This window comes from Diabrotica undecimpunctata, chromosome 2 (assembly GCF_040954645.1).
Source record: "Diabrotica undecimpunctata isolate CICGRU chromosome 2, icDiaUnde3, whole genome shotgun sequence".
Classification (NCBI taxonomy): Eukaryota; Metazoa; Arthropoda; class Insecta; order Coleoptera; family Chrysomelidae; genus Diabrotica; species Diabrotica undecimpunctata.
The window spans coordinates 147,340,816-147,367,034 of NC_092804.1; the positions used below are offsets into that span (position 1 = coordinate 147,340,816).

The 26,219-nt window shown below is 34.1% G+C and overlaps 1 protein-coding gene across 1 annotated transcript in view; it reads right to left on the bottom strand.

Annotated features, from left to right (window-relative positions):
- Positions 1-26,219, bottom strand: part of LOC140433947 (retinal guanylyl cyclase 2) — a 518,935-nt gene that overhangs the window by 211,802 nt on the left and 280,914 nt on the right. Inside the window, exons 9-10 of the mRNA XM_072521918.1 lie at positions 17,355-17,543; positions 2,627-2,887 (exon numbers count right to left, since the gene is read on the bottom strand). Of these exons, the coding sequence (XP_072378019.1) occupies positions 2,627-2,887; positions 17,355-17,543 (450 nt within the window). The remainder of the gene's footprint in view (positions 1-2,626; positions 2,888-17,354; positions 17,544-26,219) is intronic.

Here is a 26,219-nt window from a genome sequence, read left to right on the forward strand (position 1 = left end):
TATCAAATTTAGTTGGGTTATATTATTGTTTGTTCCAATTGCCGCATGAAAGTTTATTTATATTGAAGTTTTTTAACAATTGTGTCACATTTTAGACTATTATTGTTATTATTTAATTAAAACTTTCTCGCCTAACACTCATTCTGAAAAATATTTTATAACTACTTTAAAATTGGCGCCTTTGCATTCCCGGACATGTCCTCCATATTAAGAGGCTACTTTTATGAATTTTGGTCCCCTTTTCATAACGATTAGATTCCCTCTTTTGTCTTTTTGCTCGATGTCGATAACTCTTGTTTGTACGGCGACAAAGTTATAATTTTTGATTTCGCAGGCTTTTTCCCTAATCTGGCTGTTTTCTTTTTAATAGCTGGTAAAGGTGATATGTAAATGGAGAAACAAACTTACCAGTTTTTGATACATATTTTTTTAAAAGCTAGGAGAATCAATGTTTTTGTTGCATCCCGGTTGCGACTTCATATCTGTTGTCGATTTTGATGATACCATGTCTGCTATCAATACAGTAACCTTGAAGCCTTTAACAGCAATTTAAGCTGTTTGATATTTAAAAAACGAGTTAAAGATCGTTGATTTTCCCTAATCTATGCACGCATTTCTTTACTATATTAGATTTTAAAAGCGCCCATGAATGTTTTATCTAGGAGACGGATCTTATAACTCGTATGAAGCATCAACGAAATGATAACTACATGATGTTTTCTAGCCAACCTTATAATGTTTAAATTGCGTGTGTGGCTGTAATGCCCATCCAATATAAAAAGAACTGGCGACTCTTTATTTGGTTTAACAAATTTGAGAATATGCTGAAACCATTGAGTAAAACTGTTTTGTTAAACCCAACCGCTAGGATGAACTTCATAAATTGATCCAGCTGGAGCTCCATGCATCAATTGGTCGTTTCTATTTTTTTCTAGGAAAAAATACCATCGGCGGAATATATTATTGACCTCCAGCACTCATAGAAACAATTAGTGTTACCAGTGACCCGCGCTCTACCGATGTTAATGCTCTCTGAACTCTCTGAATTTTTCTTTGTACCACTGATAGACCCATCTCGTTTATGTCAAATATTTTTTGCGGTTCAAAAAATTTATGTTTTGAATATTCAAGCTCCAATAAGTTGAAAAATTTGTTAACATTTTCCTTGTTAAACCTGAGTTCTAGCAAACGCAGTTTCAGTTGGCCTACGTAATGACAAAACTATTTAATGCCTAATCAACAACGAGTCAATCCAACTGCGTCCTGCTGCTTCGTTTTTAAAATATTGTTTTATTCTATTCCCTACAGCTAATAAGTATGCCATAATACATATGTTCTTTTTAGTCAAACCATAAAACACTGCATCCATTTCTAAGACATACTGTACTAACTCAGCATTTAGTTCTTTTCCCAATACTGTTTTCCTTCGCAAAAAAACATAGTTTATACTTTTATTAAAAATCAGTATAATCAATTTAAATTTTTTCATTATTCTAAATAATTGAAAAATACAATATATTGAAAATGCAATCAAAAATTGGTTTGAAATGAAAGTTTAGTTACAGCGAGTGTAAAAATATAAATAAAATTTAATATTTTCGGGGCGAATTACAAACGCATTTTAATTCTTTTCAAGTTTCCCTGTAGACGTTTTTGTTTGTCTTTCTTTTATTTTGCAAATACAATATGCCTTTTTATTTTCAATGACTACATTTATACTTTTTCATTTCATTGTCGTTATCTTTTCCTGCTTATTATTTCCTCTTTCTGGTCCATGGTCTCAAAAGCTGTTTTTTCTATATTTGTTATTAAATTATGCCATTCATTATTTATATCTGATTTAGTAGGTTTTTATTTTAGATATTAATTTAAACATCTTGTTTGCTCTTGTCTGAGTTATATTAAATTTTTTGTCTCCTTTCATTAACTCAGTTGTTGCGTAGCGCAACCTAAAATTATGGTCCAAATGACGAGCACCCTTTTTTCAGAACAAACAACTACTTTTGGTTTTAAGTCGAGTTGTACTCGAGAATGCACGATAGATGTCGCTTATATGCTTTGCGCAGAATTGCGAGATTATCACGTACACACACATTTCCCTTCTCAACTTTATTTGAAAAAACATCAGTCATTGTCGTTGTCATATTTGTTATAAAAAAATAATTAGCTCATTTTTTCACCACAGAATGTTTGTATCATAGTGTAAAATAAAGTTTTTCAATTTAAAGTGTTTTTAAGTGTAATCCGAGAATTGTGATCGCCTACGTAAGGTAACACATTTTAATTATTTATTATCACTCGAACCAGATAGAAGGTACTGCCCCAACAGGCAGTGAGCAACATTTCAGGAGGAGAAATAAAATCCCCCGGTGTTCTACATCAGTGTTTTAATTATTTCTACTTATAGATAGTGCTTGGAATATATGTCTCTAGCCTTAAACTTGTTTTTAAATGTATTAAATAGGTAAACATCTACTAAATACCCTTGGTATCTAAATAACTAGTATTAAGTGATGTTTGTGTACATTTAATATCTTTTGATGTTTTTTCATCAAACTAAAAATGTAAATAAATAGCCAGTTCATTAAAAATATGTAAAATTCGTATATTAATCCAGTCCACTTACCCTTACAAGGTCAGTAAGCAGGCTCAACCGAAAAGACCAATCGAGTTTAATGTCATCCTGTTGAAGAACATCTTGCAAAGACCCCCTGGCACAATATTCTGTGACAAGAGCGGCTCTCGGAGGTTCAGCAAGGCATCCGATGAGAGGATTGAGATTTTCGTGACGTAATCCATGGAGTAAGACGAGCAGTTCGACGGATTTCGCTCTCAACTCGTTACCGCTCCCCATTGATGGAAGTGGTTTCATTTGAACTAGGTCTCCCTGAGAAAGAAGTAATGAGGTATATATATAGTTAAGTATATACAGATTGTATATATGTTACATGAAATATAGCAAGGGACTTTAATTTCTGTTATTATTGGAGCAAACACATTGTATTTCATTTGAACTTATTTTATTTTTAAAAGTAATTCAGATGTATGTCATAAATAATTTAATATAACACTGTGTGAGTATTTAAAAATATATACACATAGTTTCAAAAGTTATGTATCACGCAATGCAATGCAAACCTGGATCCGAGCTATACTACTGCTGACAAGTCGATCAATCATTTTCTGTGGCAAATTATTTCAGTCTTCTCTACAGGCAATTGTAAGTTCATGATGTGTTCAAGGAGAATTCCTTCGGGCATAAATAGCTCTGAAGAGCACATCTCATGCATGTTCAATATAATTCATATCTGGAGATATCGCAGGCCACTTCAAACGGCGAATAATTTCTGCCTTAAGATAGTCATTAACCACTTGAGTCCTATGTGGGCGGACGTTATTATCTATAAATACAAAATTTTCACTCACACCTCTTCGCCATAATATCACATGAGGTTTTAAAATCCGTGTGCTTTACTTTTGTCCTGTTAGAGTTCCGTCAATAACCACCAATTCGTGCGTTCACTTGTCATAATATCTGATCAAAACAAAACACCACCAGCGAAAGGAAATATGAGACTGGCATTTGCTAGTAGTACAGCTCTGGTTGACTGTCACTAAATATGCTTCGTCGCCTATCACTATTTAAACAGATTCTGGTCTTGTCTGAAATAATTATCTTCTTCTTTGTGTGCCGTGCTTGTATTCAAGCGTTGGCTATCGTCATATTGACAAGCTGATGAAATGATTCTCGGTCGGCAGCTAGATGAAACAGTTCCTCGACCGTTCGACCTGTCCATTGTCTAATGTTACGCAGCCAGGACAGTTGTTTTCTTCCAAGCGAACGTTTTCCTTCGATTTTGTCCTGAATGATTAACCGGAGTAAGCGATATTTAGGTCCTCTCATTATATGACCGAAGTATTGGACCTTTCTCATTTTAATGATGTTGATCAATGCTTGCTCTTTGTGCACGGTCTCTAGCACGTGTTCGTTAGATATGTGTGCTGTCCACGGGATTCTGAGCATGCGACGGTAACACCATAACTCAAACGCTTCTAATGTGTTAAGATTTTTTATTTTTGTTGTCCAAGTTTCACATCCATAGAACAAAGTGGACCAGACGTAGCACTTCAATACTCTTAGACGTGTGGTCAACGATAGACTTCTATTGCATAATACAGAACGCCAGTTAATAAAGTTTTTCCGTGCGAGTTCTATTCTGGTCGAAATTTCCTCGTCACTTTAAACCCTGCGGTCAATCCAGCTACCCAGATATCTAAAGTGTTCCACCCTTTCCAGGATTTTGTTATCTAATCTTAGTACTGAGTCTTCGATATTAATTTTTCAGACCACCATCCATTTTGTTTTTTTTGCGTTGATTGTTAAGCCCTTTTCAGTGCATTCGTTGTTTACAGCATTCAACAGGGTTTGCAGATTTTCTAGACTCTCTGCCATTATTGCGGTGTCATTGGCGTATCTGATGTTGTTAATAATTTCACCACCGATCTTAACACCTTCGCGGCAATTATTTAACGCTATTTTAAAAACTGGTTCAGTGTAGGCATTAAACAACATCGGTGACATAATACATCCCTGTCTGACACCCCACTTAATAGAAACTTTAGCTGAAACCTCTTAGTCCATCTTAACACAAGCGGTCTAATTGTAGTAAAGATTTTTAAGCAATCTAATGTCATACGTGTCCAGACCAACTGAGTCTAAGCATTGAAATAATAATGTATGTGGTATGTGGTACTCTATCAAAGACTTTTTCGAAATCTATAAAACATACGTAAATATTTTTCCTAAACTCAATGCTCTTTTGTAAGAGTATTCGCATGCAAAAAAGAGCTTCTCGAGTACCCATACGGTTTCGGAAACCAAACTGCTCATCACCAGTTATCCCCTCACAAAGTTTATATATGCGAAAATGCAATATTTTCATAAAAATTTTGAGCGTGTGACTCATTAAACTGATAAGTCGATTGTCGCTACACTGTCTGGCATTCTTTTTCTTGGGAATAGTTATAAATATTGATTCTAACCAGTTATCTGGTAATTTGCCGCTGCTGTATATCTTATTAAAGAAGAATGTGATAATCGCAACACTCTCATTATGTAATAGTTCTAACAATTCTGCAGGTATTTCGTCAGGACCAGAAGCCTTCCTTCGTTTCGTTTGGTCGATAGCCTTTTGAACTTCTGAGATTAGAATCGGTGGACCTGTATCTCGGTTATATGTTATTTCTTGGTAGATTCTTTGGTCATCGTTAAATAATTCTATTATGTAATTTTCCCATTCGGTACAGCGCTCTTTTTTATCACTTAAAATTTTACCACCAGAGTCTTGTAATATATTTTGCTCATAAGTTCTGCTTTTGCCTGTTAATTCTTTTAGTTTTTTATGCAAATGGAAGCTGTCGTGTTGTTGTTGAAATAAGCATACAGTGCCAAAACTGTTAGGGAAAGTGTATATGTTCTTAATCCCACTGGAGGTGGTGAAAAACATATCTAGATTGTAGCTGAGGAACTCTTATTGTCCGATGACTCCTCAAACTGCACTCTTAAATTGTTTTTCTTATTGTAGCCAGCAATACTTTGACTCCTGTAGCATACCTGAAGTCTCTTAAGAGGGCTGGTATAGACAGAAGAATGTCTCCGAATGGCATTATAATATATCTATTCTGTTGCTTATTAGTAACTCAGAGTCTACCAGAGCGAGATCTATTTTGTATTGAATTTGTCTCCATAAGCCTATTCCTTACCTCCATGAATGACCAATCTTTAGCTTTTTTCAAAGCAGTAATTCTTGCACAATCCAACTTAGAAATTAAATTCCAATTCATTATAAATCACATTTCCACAAACTTTAAAAGAATATATTTTTCAAACTTTACCACTTGGCAAAACCAGATCAATTTAATGGGTATTTAAATAAAATAAAAAACCAAGGAAGTTTATTTTATAAAAAAAAATCCTATTATATGTGATAAGGATACGGATATATAAAAATGTACATATCTTAAATACGAGGGTTGGTGTATTTTTGAAGCTATGTGTATTTCACTATATGAGACTTTAATTGTAAAAATTGTTTTTCATATTAGAGATAAACAACTGATCAAATTTTTAAAACAAATGTAGAAATAAACAAGCAGCTGGACTTTAAAAGTCCTAGGTTTTCCTAGAACTCTTCGAGTAACTTTGAATCACGTCGATTGATATTCGATGTTACAAATTTTGAGTCATTTGTAACAAACTTCGTGAGGAGATGTGTTCACGGACAGACGGACAGACGGACATAGATAATTTAAGGTCTCATCATTTTACTGTTACAAAATGGGTAAAAACAAAACTGCAACCAGCAACATGTATAAAATTAAATCATAATTAAAATAAATAACAGAAAAATGTCTTTTTCTTTATTTGAGAGTCTAGTCATTCAATGCTTGTTTCGGCATTTAACTTTGTTATATCTTTACATTTAATAAAAAACCTCATTTCTGGCAATAATCATAATCATTTATTTAGTCAGTTCTTTACGTCATTACTCTACTTTCATACTCTTCGTAATAAAGTAGATTTGGCTATTGTGTTATAAAGTTCATCATTGTATCGAGAAATAGCAAATAGTTGTTAGGAAAATATTGATGAAGCTCGTATGGCTCAAGCCAATAGAAGGGGCAGCGAGAAATCAAAAGAGGGCAAGGTTATAAAAAAGCTTTGACTAACCATGTACAGCTTTTCTGGACGGTGGAGGCACCCAGATCGCTGATTAGCGGTAAAAAAAATAAATATGAGTATTTTATTCTATAAAGTTACAGTAAATATATTTTAAACGCGTTTTTCTGAAAATCACATTTTTTAAAACTGGAAGACTCTTTTTTTCAATATATGCTACACCAATCTCATTAAACCAAATTTGTTTTTAAACTTAATATATAAAACTAGTAAATAAATCTCTAAAATAGTTAAAAACCAACCCCACCTCTTTAGTACAGGGTTAAGACTGCCAAAATAGGCATTTTTGGAATTTTTAATAAAATCGTGTAGAAGGCACAGAATAAAGGAAAAATCTGAAAATTGGTTTCGTCAACAGAAATCTTTGGATTTGTACTTTCTCCAGTGGCGGCTTTTGGGGGTAGGCAGGATAGACCGGGCCTACCCAATAATTTTAAGAGCTTTAAAATTGAAAAACATTTATCCAAAAATTATGTTAATGCATGTAAATAAATTTTAAATGTACTAAATCACACTAAATCACGGGCTTAGCGCCCGTTAAAACAACTATGTTATTATATTTCCACAGAAAGCATCGAATCGTATTTAGGCATTTTAAATATCATTAATAGATCCGATCGGAACTAGCCGATCCAGCTCACATACGATCCCCCTACAAAAAGCGTTTTAAGTTAAGCACCGGACAACGATTTATATTGTCGTGTTTATGCTTGCTGTTTAGGCACCAGATGATCGAGCATACGCCGACCATCGTTGTCACTTGTAACGTAATTATCGAATTGTAATATAAATTTTCTTTTAAATTATGATAAGAAAATATGTAACATAATATATAATTGTAACATATTTTTAAACAAACAACACAATTGCAAACGGTGCACGGTTGCCCAAATAATTTTAAAAAATTCGTAAAATTCGAAAAAAAAAATCACATTTGCATGATTTCTATATCGCCTGATTGTATGCAACTTATATATGGCAACACTGTCGCCGAGCATTAGTTAAATTTTCACTGTTATTACTAGTTGCACTAGTTGTTTGGCCGATCGAGGTTGATTTTTAAAATTTTTCTTGGAATAGTGAGATCGTTTTATAGCTGATACATAGCTGAGTTTTTCTGACGCTTCCAGGTTGCAGTAATAGTAATGTTGATATTGTGTGTTTAGACATTGTTGTTTCACTATTGGAATCACCATTATCTAGAAGAACTGAAGTTTAGTTGGTAGGCATTGTAACACTAATGCATCCGGAGGAAAGCCCCACAGGGGGAACTGCATTCAGATGTACTCCGATTACTCTGAATCCAACACACGCCAGGTAAGATTCATCTGGTACGGTCTTTAGAAGATTCCTACTCTTACACAAAAAAAAATATGTATTACACACACTGGCGGCTACAGAAATTTTTTTGGGGAGGTCATGGATATTGAGGGTGATTACTTTTCTCTGACGCAAGGTCACTTTTAGTCTTACCACCAATAAGATAAGTGGGTTTTCAAATATTTTTAAGGGGGGGAGGTCATGACTCCATGACCCTGTGAACTCTCCCTCTGGATCCGCCACTGATTACACATAGCTATATATAATTTGCTGGCTTGGCCTACCCAAAATTTTACCACACCAGCCGCCACTGACTTTCTCGATTTAGATAATATTGTTTGTAGAAGAGTTCTCTTCTTATGTAATTGGCAAGGAAACAGTAAATAAATGTAAAAATGTGCGCATTTTAATATTTTTTTCGGGAACTGCTAATTAGCAAAATTGAAGGTTATAATTAAATTAATCCTCTAATTCGAGACTTTTATTACTGAACGACCCTTTGATTTACGTTACAATGATGTGGATTACAGTATAGTTTAATTTTTAAACATAATTTATCGTATAATAAGATGCAAATAACATAACGAGCATACGTCAAGAAAATAGTGGAAGGCAGAGCGAGACGTATTACAAAAGTATATTTCATGTAAAGTGACATCATTTCATATTATTCTTGCTTGGTGGGTTTCTCGTCAAATTTAAAATGAAGAGGCATCAACCACCACGCCGAAGCGAGGGAATTTAAATCGAAAAATAATGTGAATTCTATGAGCTATTAGGATTTTAAATAACTTTCAAGATCATGAAAAATGACGACTTACTTTATATATTGGAAATGGCTGTAGATAAGATTGGGCCAATAGGTGCAATGTCTATATTTAAAGTAGTAAAATGTGTTATACATTTTAAGTAATTTCAATTTTCTGATTTGGATATATTTTTTTAGTTTATATTTATAATATTTTATAGCAATAAAGGAGCAAGGCATCGTGCACCAGTACAGCCTTAGAGGTCATGTTAGACCTTCATCATATAAGCATGTAGAGGTAAATGCTTCTAGCATGTACCTTGTCATCCTGGTGCATAAGTTGTGGAGGAATACGCACCCTGATGCGCATCGGTCAGCCTTAAAAACTTCTTTCAGTTTAACTATTGGTCGAAAGAACTGAAAATGCCATATAAATATTAATGTACTTAAATGTGCGACATTTTCTGCTCTCGGCCTGATCTACTCAATGCTCTTGGTGGTAAATTCGAAAGAACATACCCACGTATACTCATGCAGACATACAAAACATTTATTAGGCCGGTCATCGAGTATAGAACCAACGTCTATGTGGCCATCTCACACAAAAACTGCTGGCACTGGAAAGGGGAATTCTGCGTAGAATGAACAACAAACGATGGGACTACCCCTCCGCCCTTATACATCTCCTGTCGAATATCCAGCCCATCAATGAGAGGCTCTCCTCTCTGAGCAGGAGTTACACAATCAAAACCATCCGAGGCCAAAACTTCAGAGCCCAAAACATACTGAAAACTACCTGCTCATCCATCGGCAATGTATTCAGAAGAAAACCCAAACCCAAAATCCCCTTCCTACCCACAACATTGCTGGCTCTTGCCAGCAACGAGCTCTTTGATAAATACATTGACATCCTGAAGACAGCTCCCCTTTACTATCGTCATTAACCAGTAAATGTTACCATTACTATCATTAACCAGTAAATCCTCACTTCGAGCTTGCCTAGACAGGGAGGGATCGGTTTTCTGTGGTTTCTCGATCCCATTGCACAATGATACCTGTCTATAGCAGAGGATACAGCCACAGCTGCCCTCATGCGAATCGCGATTTAATACATTTATTATTTACCAAATTGTATACATATAACTTCACATATTCATAATTATTTTTAGCACAATAAATTGTGAAAAGGACCGTTAACTAACACCCCGTTCGCCTCTGATTGTCCAGGACGCTCCTCCGCCGACAAGTCCACAAAGCCAACCACCAATAGAACTCAAAAAGCCAGCGAAAGAAAAATATCAAGCGAACAAAAACAAACCACGTCGTGAAGAGGTGAAAACCTATAGCAGGACACCAAAACACCAACAAAGAATCCATCCCACAAAAAATGAACAACGAGACAATGAGTTGCTCTCGGCCTCAGTCTGGTCTCGGCTCCCAAATAGAGTCTCCGCACCCTGGTAGTCCAATTCGGGGCTCTGCTCTGCTCTACGATTTTAAGATTCTGTGGCTGGATAGTTTCGACTCTTTAAAAGTTATTTATTTTAATTCCTTGTATAAGAAAAACCACAAATCCATCGACGATAGAATTTACACAGAGGGGACTTCGAATTGACTGGTCGAAGTCCCTCTGTAAGGCACCATGGGAGTGTTTAAGTGTCCGTGATTTTCCAGTCCCTTACGTCCCATTTTGTGATAACCTTTAAGCTAACATAAAAGCCTAAAATTTAAAAACTGGCAACCTGACTGGTCTGAATAAATAGGAGATACGTTCAGTAATTTATCCTTTCCCTCAAATAGGTCGGGAACATTAATAAAAAAAAATTAATATTTAAAAATTACCTAACATTTAGATTTTTTTTACTCTCCTTGCTTATAACTTTAAAAACAATTAATTTTGGAGCAAATTCGTAATAAAATAAAATAGCAACAATTAAATTTTCTATGTTATATGACTGGTTAAAATACAATAAAAAATTAGACCATACAGAAATTTGTCAATTTTTGGAACCGTTCGACGTTGAAAATTTGTATGGGAGTGAATCGGCAAAATCATTACATATGTAAGATATAAAAAAATTTAGACTGCAAAATTATTATGCAAAATCTATTAAATGGATTTAAATTAAATTTGGTAGGTCGTTTAATTGTATAATAAAAATTTGTTAGACGAATTTTGAAGGTCCTAAGTGCAATCTAAGTGGTTTAAAAACATTGGATAAAAAACTCCTTTGCTTTCCCCCTTTTTTTGTATTTAGTGCAAATTTGCAGCAAGGGTAATAAATTAAAATATTTTTAACCAGCCGTATCGTATAGAAAATTTTATTGCTGCTATTTAATTTTATTACGACTTTGCTTCAAAATGAATCGTTTTAAGTTATAAGTAAGAAAAGTAAAAAATATCGATATTTTTAGTTATTTTTAAATATTTTAAGTTTTTTATTAATGTTGCCGATCTATTTGAGAGAACGGATGAATCAGTTATTATTACTAAAGTTATCACCAATTTATTTCTGCAAAAAATTCAATGCCACCTCCCACAACCAAACTTAGTCATTTTTACACAGACCTGCCCTGGTCTAAAAGATGTCCACAACATGCCAACTGCAAAAGAAGATTTAAAACGCTTACTTAACCCTAGAATACTAACCATCGTAATTTTTACGACGTCAATGTCATTGTTATGGGATATTGTGGATGGGATATATCAGTTTCTCTTGCTCGCTCATCTATTCTTACAATAGTGTATATCGAACGTTTTACAAGTACAGTTACGCCGATATGTTAAGTGAGGGTCCTGCAAGAGAGCACAGCTTCGTAAATGTTACGAACGTAAGTATTAACGTTATAATTGCAGGAAGAGCTGTATTATCAGTTTTTTTTTTATTTTTTTATACAAGCACAGACCTCTCACGCAGCTGGATCTGAGTTGCAATTGTGTTTCGAAGATTTGTCGCCAGATAAAACGGATAACAATTATGATAAATCAGAAAGTGGATCTGAAACAAAAGATGTCGTTTTAAAAGCATTCGGTCTATATGAATCAGAGTTAGTACCATTAAACGAAAATGACTCAGAATTCGACCATGACTTGCCATATAGTAGTAAGAAAATAAAAAGAAATTCAAAGAAGAGTAATAAGTTGGAAAAACAGTTTAATTCAGTGTTTTCAAGAAAAGAAAGTAAGGGCTCTAAAATAAACCAGGAGAAGAAATGTCCTGCTCAGCAAACTCCACGAAATAAAGAAGGATTGCAGCTCCAGAGAAACAAACTCGGTTGCCGTCAAGTCTAAAAGGTAAAAATGGACACAATGGTACTCTCAACTAAAGGCTGCTACTAAACCTCCAAAACGTAACTTCCTAAATTTTATGCAAGGCCCCACTAATATAACACCAAGGAAGCACAAACTCCTTTAGATGCTTTTCATTGTTTTATGAGTCCAAATTCTCTAGAAAATTTTATAGGATATAGAAATGTTGAAATTTCTGTTAAAACACAAAAATAAAAAGTCGAAAAACGCGACACTAAACATCGACGAATTGCATGCGCTCCGACGACTACTTATGTTTACTGCTGCCTAAAAGACAATTATTTAGCGACAAGACAAATGCTTGATGACAAAATTTCTGCCAAGAAATAGAGGAGTATCAGAGTCGATATGATAACTTCAATTTTCATCGAAAGATAAAGGAAATAGCCATAATAAAATCTTGCCATAACCAAAGAAAATAAAAAGAAAGTATGGGAAGAATACTTGGAGAAGCTTTTCCATGACCTAAGAACAATAGACGAGCCCATCATTGAAGAAACTTCAGGTCCCGAAGTCCTACCAGAAGAAATAACGGCAGCCGTCAGACAAATGAAAGATGGAAAGGCACCGGGACTTGATGAAATTCCTGCAGAACTGTTGAAGCTATTAGATACAAAACAAATAAAAATAATAACTAAAATATTTAATGAAATATACAAGGCAGGAAAAATACCAGTAGAGTGGCTCAAATCGGAGTTTGTACCATTGCCCAAAAAAACTAGGAGCAAAAGTTTGTGAAGATTATAGGAAAATAAGCCTAATAAGCCATCTGCTGAAGCTATTTTTAAAAGTCATTCACAAAAGAATTTACTGGAAATACGAGAAACAAATTTCTCCCAATTAGTTTGTATTTGTGAACGCCGTTGGTACGAGGGAAGCTTTATTTAGCGTGCAAGTATTGTTTCAGAAATGTAGAGATGTCAGCTGTAATGTTTTTGCATGCCTGATTGACGATAAGAAGGCTTTCGATAGAGTCAGGCATGAACAAATGATGAAAGTGCTGAAGAGGACGGGGATTGACGAAAAAGACTTAAAAATAATAGCTAACCTGTATTGGAATCAATCAGCGGTAGTCCGAGTAGATGGAGAATATACAGAGCAGGTCAAAATCTTAAGGGGAGTGAGACAGGGGGGCATAATTTCACCACTGATATTAAATCTGTACTCGGAGCACATTTTTGAAGAGGCTCTAAAAGATATTGATGAAGGCATCTTAATAAATGGAGTCAACCTCAATAACCGGCGGTATGCAGATGATACAATAGTGTTTTCCAATACCATAGAAGAGCTGCAAAACTTAATGAACAAAATAACGGAAACAAGTAGAAAATATGGACTGGATATAAACACCAGCAAAACCAAACCAATGATCTTCAGCAAGGAAAACATAACTGGAGCAAATCTGTATGTGAACCAGATGAGAATTGAACGTGTCTCACAATACAACTACTTGGGAACTATAATCATTGAGTCGTGGGACAATAACCAAGAGATTAAATGTCGCATCGGAAAGGCAAAAAGTGCATTCTTGACTATAAGTTCTGTGTTCAAGAGCCATGACCTTACCCTAGAGTGAAGAAACAAAAATAAGGCTCCTTAAATGTTATCTGTACTCAGTGCTTCTGTACGGTAGCTGTAGAAACGTGGACATTGAAGGCGGAAACCCTATCAAAACTTCAGGCTTTTAAGCTGTGGTCATACATAAAGATCCTGAAGTGGTCCGCCTAAAATACCGGTGTATATATATAAGATACCATGGACAGACAAAGTCACCAATGAAGAAGTACCTGCGGATTTGGTCAACATCGTGAAGACCGTAAGCTGAAGTACTTGGTACGTATAATGAGAAATCAAGGCAGATACGAGCTACTTCAATGCATTTTGCAAGGTAAAATTAAAGAAAAAGGGGCCCCAGGACGAAGAAGAATATCCTGGCTTGCTAACCTGAGAGCATGGTATAGAAAGACCTCAACACAGCTATTTCGTATAGCAACCAACAAAGTCATCATATCCGGAATGATCGCCAACGTTCGGAACGGACAGGCACCCTAAGAAGAATACAGAACTACAAAAGGTCTTATAAGCTCCGATCATACTGAATATTCGATAAGCAGCTACCAGATTTTAGGGGAAGATGTCCTTTCTGGATGTATATTTAAACACGCCAGCCAAGTATGGACTGAAAATAGATGCTGTGTGACGTAAGTACCAAATATATGTTTGACGCAGAACTGTATTTAGGAAAGGGAACTAACACCAATGGATAGCATCCAGGAGAATATTATGTAAAAAACAAATAACTGAGGGTGTGTACGGAAGTAACCGTAACATAACCATGGATAATTGGTCAGTACCGTTATAAAGAGACCTCTTAAAACATTCTTACCATTTAACTATAGTTAGTACTCTACGGCAAAATGAAACTGTGCTTTTTTTGTCGACAATCCTCAATGGTATGGTCCAGTAGAATGTGATCTAACAGGACAGCCAGATATCATTATATTTTATAATGAAACTAAGTACGGAATAGACACATTTGACCAAACGTGCGGAAACATGAACATCTATAGAAAAACAAGAAGATGGCCTCTTTACCTGTTCTATTACATGTTAAATATAGCTTGCATAAACTCTCGGATAATTTATAATCATAAACAACAACGACAACAGAAAAACACTATCACCAGAAAAAATTTTGTGGCCATTTTGTCTGAACATCTGACTATACCTTGGCTTTAACATCGTGTAAATTGGCCAACTTTGAACAACTCGGTAAAGTTGCGTATTGAAAATATCTTAAGTCTGGAGCCGCAGCTAGAACGAATATGCCCTATTGTGTCAAAACGTGCCGTGTGTCAATTTGGTCTATTCAAAAAACGTCGAATGACAACCCATCATTTCGAGCACTGCCGAAGTTCATTTTGTGATGAACATCGCGCTCTTTGTTGTCAGCAGTGTAGTTCTAAAATGTATAATTTATGATTTTTTTTGTGATTTTTAGGTTTTAGAAATATCTCCTTGTTTAAAATAATTTGGAAAATTAGGTTACATATAATAATTTTTCAGCAACTACATTTTTTTTCTCAGAGTAGAATGTAGCATTAAATGTAGAATGTAGCATGTAAATTCCTTGATATATATTGATATCCCCTTGTATTTGCTAAAGCAACGAAAAATATTTTTAGTGTATATTATTTACTATTCGTACAAGTTAAAACTTAAATGAACAGTGGGGCCAATAGACGGAAATTAAGATAAGGATCGAGAAGGCAAGATCAGCTTTCGTCAAAATGAAAAAAATCTTTAACAGCCACGATATAAAATTGGAAATAAAAGTTCGTTTACTAAAATGCTACGTATTCTCCGTTCTTTTATATGGCGTGGAGTCATGGACCTTAACTGAAGCATCACTGAAGAGACTCGAAGCATTTAAGATGTGGTGCTATTGACGCATGTTGATGATTTCTTGGATAGAGTTACCAACGAAAAAGTACTACATAGAATGGGTAAAGAGCGCGAACTAGTCATAACCATAAAACGTCGCAAACTAGAATACCTGGGCCATATAATGCTTAACGAACAACGATACAACCTACTTGGGATCATACTTCAAGGTAAAATGCATGGGAAAAGAGTCCAGGACGAAGAAGAATATCCTGGCTGCATAACCTGCGAAAATGGTTTAACTTAACCACTACCGGACTTTTCAGGACAGCAGTCAACAAAGTCAGAATTGCCATGTTAGTGTCCAACATCCGTAACGGATAGGCACCATAAGAGAAGACAAGTTAAAAATACCGAATTCTTTCAATTCATCTTACCGTCACCGAGGTCGAAAATAAACCATTTTAGAGTTTGTTTATTATTTGACAGATGTGTATTTTCTCGGCATTCTTTGATCGTTTAACCGCTCGATACTGCGTTTTAAATAAATATTTTGGTTTGGTGTTTTGTTTATAAGCAAGTTGTAAGCAATAGGCTTCAGCGTTTAGTCCGAATTTTCTTCAGATTCGTAAATAATTTTTTTATTCTTTCCTTGTTATGGAAATATAGTGTTTTGTGGCAGCTAATAGTAGCAGTGTAATGTGTGGTTGCAGTCTAAGTGACATTTTGAAGATAACCATATGTTGCCATTGTGTTCAGTTGTACCTGTTCCAGTCTTCTGAGGCGAGTTTTCTAAAGTTTGTATTCCAGTGCCACAACTTCCAACTTCAATAATTCGCAATGTGATAAATGCAGTTTTTGTTCATGTGGCAGAGAGTTTAAGCCCAGTTCTCCCAGAAATTGTCCAGTGAAGTCTAGTTTCCACCCCAGCATTTTTGTGTAAAACCCCAGTGCAATCCAGGTAAATTTTGCGTTTAAATTTTAAAGGAAAAGTAAAAATAAAGATTTTTATTAATAATTGCCTTTATCATTTAAAGATATTTCTTTATTTGTAATAAATTATTTCTGTCACAGTTTATAGCCCAGTAACATTTGTAAGTTTTGTAGTAATTCCCGCTTGTAAACGGATTAGACATAGTAAGTGTTTCTCTTTGTTATTTTGTATTTACTTTCGTAACTATTAATATAGTATTATTTGTGCCATCTATATTTTGTAACTGTTTGTGGTGAGACAACAATAAATGTTTTCTAAACCATGTTGTCTAAACTAACTCTCTAACCCCTTTTCTTTTTTGAGTTTTATTTAAAAAGATATATTTTTCATTTCTATTCTTAGTTCAATAGTTACAACTAGTTGTTGTAATTGTTATAATTTGGCGCTCCGAAGCGGCGTCCATTTGAAATTGCTAGAGGTCCTTCCTGTTGTTTTATTTGTCCCAGGAAATTCATGTAAGTACCCCCGTTGTTTCATTTTTGTAGTGGCCCCAATTTTTTTTTTTCAATAAAAACAGTTATAATTAAAATTTCTAATATTTTATGTTTTATGTAGACTTTCAGTCCGAAAATAAGTTTTATTTAAACTTGTTAAATTCAAAATTATATAACGTGTAAATAATTTCTAAAGTATATTCGGCGAACTTACATGGGTTTCAGATTAAGCAAATAAGCAACGATTCAACTGACCAACTAAAAACAATATTTATGTTCATGCTTTTGGTGTGTAGTGACAATTCATAACTCCAAAAATCCTTGGAAATAGACAGATTTATATTACATAACTACTAAATTAATAACTATCACTTAGTACCAAATTTAAAATCATATAACTGGTTATATATTTAACTGATACTCACGTTATATCTTACTCGAGGATCCACTATAAGCTGCTTGGCTAAGTTCGGACTGGAGCTGGTCCTTGCAGGTGTAATCATAGAAGCGCCACCGGACCCCTGTAGCAAATCTGGTTTTTCTACTTCTGGTCCACCAAATTCTTGCAGTTGCTGCAGCCAACAGCACAACATTGCTTCAATTCCCTCATCTACCTATAACAAAATAAAAACCTGTGAACTTTATTACATAAAATTATATCATATTATCTACAGAACAGCATACTTTGCAAATAACTAAACCCTATTTATGTCATTTAGGTCAGTCACAACAATTAATAATTATTCAAATATTATTGAATAGTTCCATATTTGGTGTATTTTCTTATGAATCTGTTCCTCCACCAACATAAAAAATCTGTGAAGCAAATATATATATTTTTTTTCCTACTAGATTGCTTTACTAAACTTTTTCATTGACAATTTTTTAATGTAAAACTAAATTCAATTTACTTAGGATACAATTGTGCACTGTACTGAAGACGACCAATAGTCAGAATTTATTTATTTATTTTATATATATATATTTATTTATTTATTTTATATTATATAAAGTTAGAAGGTATCGTTCTTCAGTACGGTGCAGCCAAGAAAAAAACCGTGTTAACTTGGGTATAGATCACTACAGAAGCAATGCGACCAATTTTTGGCAATAATGTTAGAAGACTCTGAGATTTTCAGAGCAACAACTAACACATCTACGGAGAAAACTAAGCTACCCGAGGAAAGGCATGCCAAACAGGTTAATGCGAGTTAATAGTAAAATAAAGGTAGAATGTATCGGCATAACTTACAACAAAGGGATAAAAATATAATAAAATGTGTGTTTAAAATGGAACGCAACCATATATACGTATTTCTGACTGTTAGTCGTCTTCAGTACGGCGTAGCCAAATTAGAAAATAAGCATGTTAACTTGGGAAAGGATCACTACAGGAGCAATGCAACCAATTTGTTACAATATTGTTAGAAGACTGAGGTTTCCAGAGCAACAACTAACACATCTACGGAGGAAGCTAAGCTATCTGAGGAAAGTTAGTTGTTGTTAGTTGTTGCGCTGGAAACCTCAGAGTCTTCTAACAATATTCCTACAGATTGGTCGCATTGCACCGTATTGAAGACGACCAATAGTCAGAATTACGTATATACGGTTGCCTTCCATCTTATACACATATTTTATTACATAATGACGGTATTAGATTTTTGTTTTGATACAGGGCAGCGACAACCGCTTATACGTATTTCGACCTCTTTAGGTCTCGTCAGAACGGTATAGCCACTGCTCTGAACCAAACCAAAAATCTCTCCCGTCCTAGACAATAGTTATCAAAATAACTATATACGGACGTAACTACGCCATCTAAAAACAAAAAGAGAAATCAAACGATTTCTACCTAGCGAAACCGAATTCAAATTTTTACCACTGTGTTTCCTAAAACTTGCGAAACAAACAGCTGGATAAATTACTCGGCAAGGGAATCTAAAATTGCATTCCACATGCCGTTCATCCTGGTCAAAATTCTTAGTGAATTCAGTTTCTGGTACTCCAAACGAAGTAAGTAATAAAACATAATGACGGCATTAGATTTTTGTTTTGATACAGGACAGCGACAATCGCTTATACGTATATCGACCTCTTTAGGTCTCGTCAGAACGGTATAGCCACTGCTCTAAATGCAATTTTAGATTCCCTTGCCGAGTAATTTATCCAGCTGTTTGTTTCGCAAGTTTTAGGAAACACAGTGGTAAAAATTTGAATTCGGTTTCGCTAGGTAGAAATCGTTTGATTTCTCTTTTTGTTTTTAGATGGCATGGTTACGTCCGTATATAGTTATTTTGATAATTATTGTCTAGGACGGAAGAGATTTTTGGTTTGGTTCAGAGCAGTGACTATACCGTTCTGACGAGACCTAAAGAGGTCGAAATACGTATAAGCGGTTGTCGCTGGCCTGTATCAAAACAAAAATCTAATACCGTCATTATGTTATATTACTTACTTCGTTTGGAGTACCAGAAACTGAATTCACTACGAATTCTGACCAGGATGAACGGCATGTGGAATGCAATTTTAGATTCCCTTGCCGAGTAATTTATCCAGCTGTTTGTTTCGCAAGTTTTAGGAAACACAGTGGTAAAAATTTGAATTCGGTTTCGCTAGGTAGAAATCGTTTGATTTCTCTTTTTTGTTTTTACATATTTTATTATATTTTTTTTATTTGTTGTACCTTTATTTTACTATTCACTCGAAACTATAATTTCGATTATGAAAAGTTATTTGGAATTAAAAACTATATTTTAATATGCAATTAGGTCCTTCTAATTAAAAAAATAATGTTGGTTATCGGTAATTTAAGAAAAATGTGCCATTTTTTAATAATAGAAGCATGTAATTACATAATAAAACATAATTTTTAATTCCAAACAACTATTTATGATAAATAGTTTTGAGTTATCTCTGTTAAATACTGTGTTAAATTAAAATTAAAATTAAATATGTGGCCAAAATTCATTAATAATATTAGTTTTCTTAAAAATATATTGTCAAAGCTTATTGAGAGTTACTTTATAAACATCCTTCAAGTGATTTGTTTATCTTGAAGATTTATCTAATTGATTTTAAATTTTTAAACCACTGCGTGTGTATAAAGTACATACCGACCGCCAAAATTTAGACGAACCTATACTGCGAGGTATACAAGTATATTATTGAAAGATTACAGGTTTTTTTCTGCTAATAAAAGCAGATAGAGCTTACTTGTGTCGATTCCGTATTGGGAAATTTAGTTAAAAGTCTGCTTTTTTGCCATCGATCTATCACAATCTAAAGAATCCCATTAGGGTAAAACATGTCGTTGTGTGAGAGTAACACAAATTATTAGACAAGGAAATAAATACACATGGTTACATGGGGTCACATAAAATTTGTTTGTTTAATGTTTATTTTATAATCGTTTTATGGTAACCATTTTGAAGGAAGTCGATTTATATAGTGTTTACTTTAGAATTTAAATGGTAATTTTTCTGCAGTCGTCCCGAAAATAAAACTTTCGGTATGATTTATAAAATCTATAATTTTTTGACTGTTCTAACAACCATTCAAATTTTGTCATTTTGTGTCATGTGGAACAATTTCACCCAATCATGTCAACATTAGACTAATAATTGCATTCAGTGCAATTTTCAATCCCTATGACAACACGATCGAGTTTGACAACTTCATCCAAATAAATTTCAAAATGTCACGTTTCGGCAATGAGAATGTTCAAAGTATAAATGCGCTAATCAAAGAAAAAATTCCCAGAAATACAACCTACAGTCACAAATATATTTGGGGAATATTCATGGAATTTTGCTGCAGACGAGAATATGAGTTGAATGAACATAGAAGCTTAGAAGAATTGGCGTTGATACCAAACGATTGGTACAATCAGAATTCTATAAAACCATACTTGAATCTCGATAAAGAACACCACAACAAGATTATAAACATTATGCGTGGTAATAGATCTTCTATAGTAGAGAACAGCAACGAATCTAATGTTAACTTAAATTTTAATAATTGTACTTTCACTAACTGTACTTTTAATAAATAAATGTTTCGTTATGTTGAGTTATGATTTTTTTTTCGAAAAATTATCCGCCGAATATCCCTCTGACATTGATGAATGCCTCATAATTTCATGACAAATTTCTCAAGCTCGTTGCTTGGTAACAGCACTCAGCCTTCGGCTTCGTGCTGTTACCAAGGAACGAGCTTTCGATTGTCATGAAATTATCTCGTCTGTTATCAATGTCCTAGGGATATTACTACTGAAAATACCACTTTGTACAACTCGTACCGAAAGTAGCTACTTTAGGGACTAATTTTTTTACGTTGAGGACGATTTTGGGTAGCTAGGTAACGGTTTAGACAATACCATTAACTTTATATTTTATTATGACAACGCTTGTCATTTAAGATTCGTGTATTTTTGCTCATTCTTTCGTTTTTCAAGTCCAAGAAAGTATTGCCGGTAAAGTCAAGAAAGAGGTATAGATTGGTCTTCGATTGATTTCAAAAATGGAGCAATAATAAAAATGTACATACTATAAAATAAATGAAGAAGTTATTCTTGCATATCTAATGAAAAATTCTAATATCTTGATGCCATCAAGCCTTTGGGCAATTAGTCGATGCTTAAGTCCACACTTAATATTAAAAATAATGTAGATATAAGTCGCTATCCAAAGGTTATTGCTTTCCTTAAAAGAAAATCCATCGACTACAAACCAAAAAAATCGAAAGTATTGAATAAAGGAGAAATAGATAAATTTTAATCAGAAGTTGAAGATAAGATTTACTTAACGACAAAGGTTATATTTCCTAGAATATTTCAACACTCTAGAGAATTAGCTAAAGCAATGTTAGCAAATAACCTGCAACAAATCTCTACTGGCGAACCAACTTATTGGCTATCTGACTTAAACAAAATACCTGATGCCGTTGATTTCTGCATCACAAAAGGCATCGATACCAAAAAATGTAAAGCTGAATCATGCTTACAGCCAACTACAGGAACTTAGTTTCCTTGTGGATAATAACCTTTATATTTGATGCAATCCTGTGCCTAAACTACTTCCCTAGTTTAGGAAAAGTGGCACAAATCATAATGATCCTTAAACTGGAAAAAGACTGAAAAATGCATCTTCATACCGGCCTATAAGCCTTTTGCCTATGATTAGCAAAGTCTTTAAAAAAATGTACATAAAAAGGTTAGAAACGATAATAGACGAACATAAAATAATTCCAGAATATCAATTCGGTTTCCGAGACAAACACGGAACCATAGAAAAGTGCATAGGTTAGTCAACCAAATAAACAAGGATTTTAACGCCTAAAGATACTGTTCTGCTGCTTTCCTTGGCATATCCCAGGCTTTTGACAAGATATGGCACATAGGAGTACAAATAAAATTAAAGAAGCTCCTACACTATCCTCACTTTCAGCTCTTAAAATCCTACATAGAAAATAGGCACTTCCTGGTGAAGCACGGTACCGAGCACACTAAGATATATCCTATTCACTCAGGCATCCCACAAGGCAGCGTTCTCGGCCCAATTCTATATCTTTTATACACAGCGGACATTCCAACATCTAGTACAACTACTGTTGCAACGTATGCAGATAACACTGCTATCCTAGCATCCCACACAGATTTATCAACAGAATCAAGAAATCTTCAATCAAACCTAAATTGAATTCAGCAATGGATGAAAGTATGGCGCATCAAATCTAATGGAACTAAGTCAATACATGTTACACTCACGCTATGTAGAGAAACATGCCCCCCTGTTTATATTGATAATTATCTAATTCCTTAATCTGAGGACGCTAAATATCTTGGCACTTGGATCGCCGTCTAACTTGGAAAAAACATATTTTTGACGAACGAAATCAGCTTGGACTTAAAATGAGAAATATGTATTGGATCATTGGACGCAATTTAAAACTATCTTTGGATAACAAAATTTTACTCTACAAGTCCATCCTCAAGCCCATATGGACTTATGGAATTCAGCTATGGGGCACTGCTAGCGTCTCCAATACAAACATCTTACAGAGATTCCGAAACAAGGTGCTGCGTGCCATAGTCAATGCGCCATACTATGTATTCAACGAGATGATTCAACACGACATCCCCCTAGAATCCGTGAAAGAAGCCATACAACGTTTTAAGCGTTTGCTCGACAACTAAATATGCGGAACGTCTTTGAAGTGCGTAGACTAAAACGGCAATTGCCGTCCGACTTGTCCAACTGAACATAATAGGTGTATTCAAACTAATAAAATTTTAATTTTAGAATTGTAAAGAGGTTACTCACTGGAGTAACTCTCTACATGTCTGCATTTTTTACCATACCAAATTCTTAATGCCCAATGGGCAGATTGTTGTACTCAATAGAGTACATAATAAAAATAAAAAAAAAATTTCTTTTTTTTTATTATTTTCTTTTTGTAAATTTTAGGCTGCAATAATAATTGGTTTGGGAGGCGCTTGTCATCGTGAGGAGCTTTGTAAAATGAGTTTAGATGATATAGAAGATAAAATAACCATGCTAGTGATTAAAATTCCTAATTCTAAAACGAACATGGAAAGAACCTTTGTGGTTATTGGAGAAAATAACATTTTTTTATACAGAAAATATTTGTCATTACGTCAAACAAACACATCGCATCGTAGATTATTTGTATATTACAAAAATGGAAGGTATACTATACAACTATTGGTATTCACACTTTTGGAAAAATCACCTGCACTATTGCTGAATTTCTTAAATTATTGCATCCCAAAGAATACACCGGGCACTGTCTACGAAGGAGCTTAGCCACTTTACTGGCTTATTATGGTGGTACTATAACTTGAAAAAACACGAAGGATAGAAATCAACTAATTTAGCAGAGAGATGCGTAGAAAATTCTTTAAGAAATAAAGTTCACATAACTTTACAAATTTAAAATGGTCACAACCAAGTTAATATCTCAAAAAATCGTAAAAGTACTAACACGTATAACACTAATTTCAATACTGCCACTTCTGTTAATATTCCTAACAATATCAATGTAAATAATTGTTATAATTGTGTTATTAATCTTCATAAGTAGATTTTTCTAATGTTGAATTCATAAGAGTATCTTTAAAGTGTTTAATAAAAGTTCATAAGTAAAGTTTATCCATATATCCTTTTTAACATACAAAACGGCTGCAGAAAAAATATTGTACGTAACACGATCCAAAAGTAATTTAACGAGACTTACAGGATTTCAGGAAACTTCCAAACTTCCTACTCGTCTCGTAAAATATCACTTTCGGAACTTGTTACGTAAATTACTATTACATGCAAGTAGTAAGGCTTATATATCACAAAGAAGCAGTATCAAATATATTTAGTTTCATACAATAAATGAAACTAGACGTCACATGTCACAAATAAATACTGAATATTTCATAAAAATAATTACAGAAATGCATTGTGAATACATCTTTTTTCAGTCTACTACACAGCAAAGTACATTCAATCTTTTATTTTTATGTTGCTGGTTTAAATGCTGAGAGTATAAAAACCAATTTTCTAAACCTAGCTTTTCGTAAAGTTTGATGTCGCTTATAAAAGCTACGCTCTTGTAATAGGCTATATGAAGGTAGTTATCCTAATGAAAACTAGTCGGGGAAATTAGAGCGGAAGAATATGAAAGTTCTTATTGAAATATTATAATTGGCCTAATTTTCTAATTATATAAAATTTTAATGCACTTTCTATATCATATTTATTAATAACAGAATAGAAAACAAGAAAGAATATTTAAGATAACACAACACAATGACTCAGGCAGAGACGCTTTTCTGTTGTTCCTACTCTCTGTAAGATGTATCTTTACTAAACACTGAAAATTGAAGTTTTCCTCTGGAAATACCAAACATTGATATAAAATTATCATGACAAAAGTCAATGACATTGTCATGATTAAAAATCGTTGGAAAAAAGCTAGTAGCCAATGTAAAACACGATCTGGCGCTGATTTTGGCTCTGATTAGCAACTCCTTTTTGCAACACTAAAGCAAACAATTTAAAGCCAAAGCCTGTGTTACGTTCTGAAACGAGAGGCTATTACAAATAAAAGATACACAACAATTTAACACATTAAGCGCCGAACGATATTTTGCGATTGTGTCCGTGGCGCGGTAAAAATTTTATGGCAAAATCGTATTCAGAATATAAGGAACATGTTAATGGTAGACATGTCTAGGAGCATGTTAGTAGTAAAAAATTAATAATCAATAAGATTCAGCCAATTTAACGTGTTAATAAAATCTATACACGCGGCGCCTAATTAAAACATATAACCCTACGTCTGTGTATAGATAATATGCACACCGCAGCAGGACGGTCACACTTGTACAGACTTGCTTTTTGTATTTGATGATCACGATTATAACAAAAATAAAGACATTGAAAATTCCGACTCTCAATCAGAGGAAGAAGTGAAAAAAACGAAAAATTGCATTAAGTAGAAATCATGAATGTTCCTCGAATTCAGATGTCAACGTTCCTGAAAATGTACCACAAATGTGGCGACTAATTATTAAAAAATTTAAAAATTTTGTTTTCAATAAACCTGTAGGAGTTACTGATGAAATAAGCAATCAACTTCAAGGTAAAAGTGAATTCGACTCATTTCAACAATTCGTAACTGATGTTATATTTGAACTAATTACACAGAAATATTTATGCCGATTAAAAAGTTGTAGAAAAAATGACAAACGAAACCATTGGTCTAAAATCAAGAATAAATGAATGGACTCCAACAGATACAGCAGAAACGAAAAAAAAATTTGGAATCGTCCTCTGGATGGGAGTCTATCAAAAACCAACCCTAAAAGATTATTAAAAATAATCTACAAAAATTAAATTGCAAGTGCCATAAGCAGAAATAGTTTTGAATTACTACTACAAATGTGGCATTTCTCCAATAATGAAGAGTGTCCTCCAGGAAGAAGGCTATATAAAGTTCAACCTCTACGTGATATTCTAAATAAAAATTTTAAAATGTGCATGAAACTCGGTGAAAACGTATCTTTTGACAAAAGCATGATTCCTTTTCAGGGACAAATGTCATTTCGTCAATATATAAAGGGACAAAAACATAAATGTGGATTAAAGGTTTCAAGTTATGTCTAAAGGGTTGCTATACGTACCATATGAAAATTTATTGTGGACTAGATAAAAGTATAGGTATACCCGTAGTCAATAAAATAGTTCTTGAACTTATGGATGGACTGATGTGAGATGGCC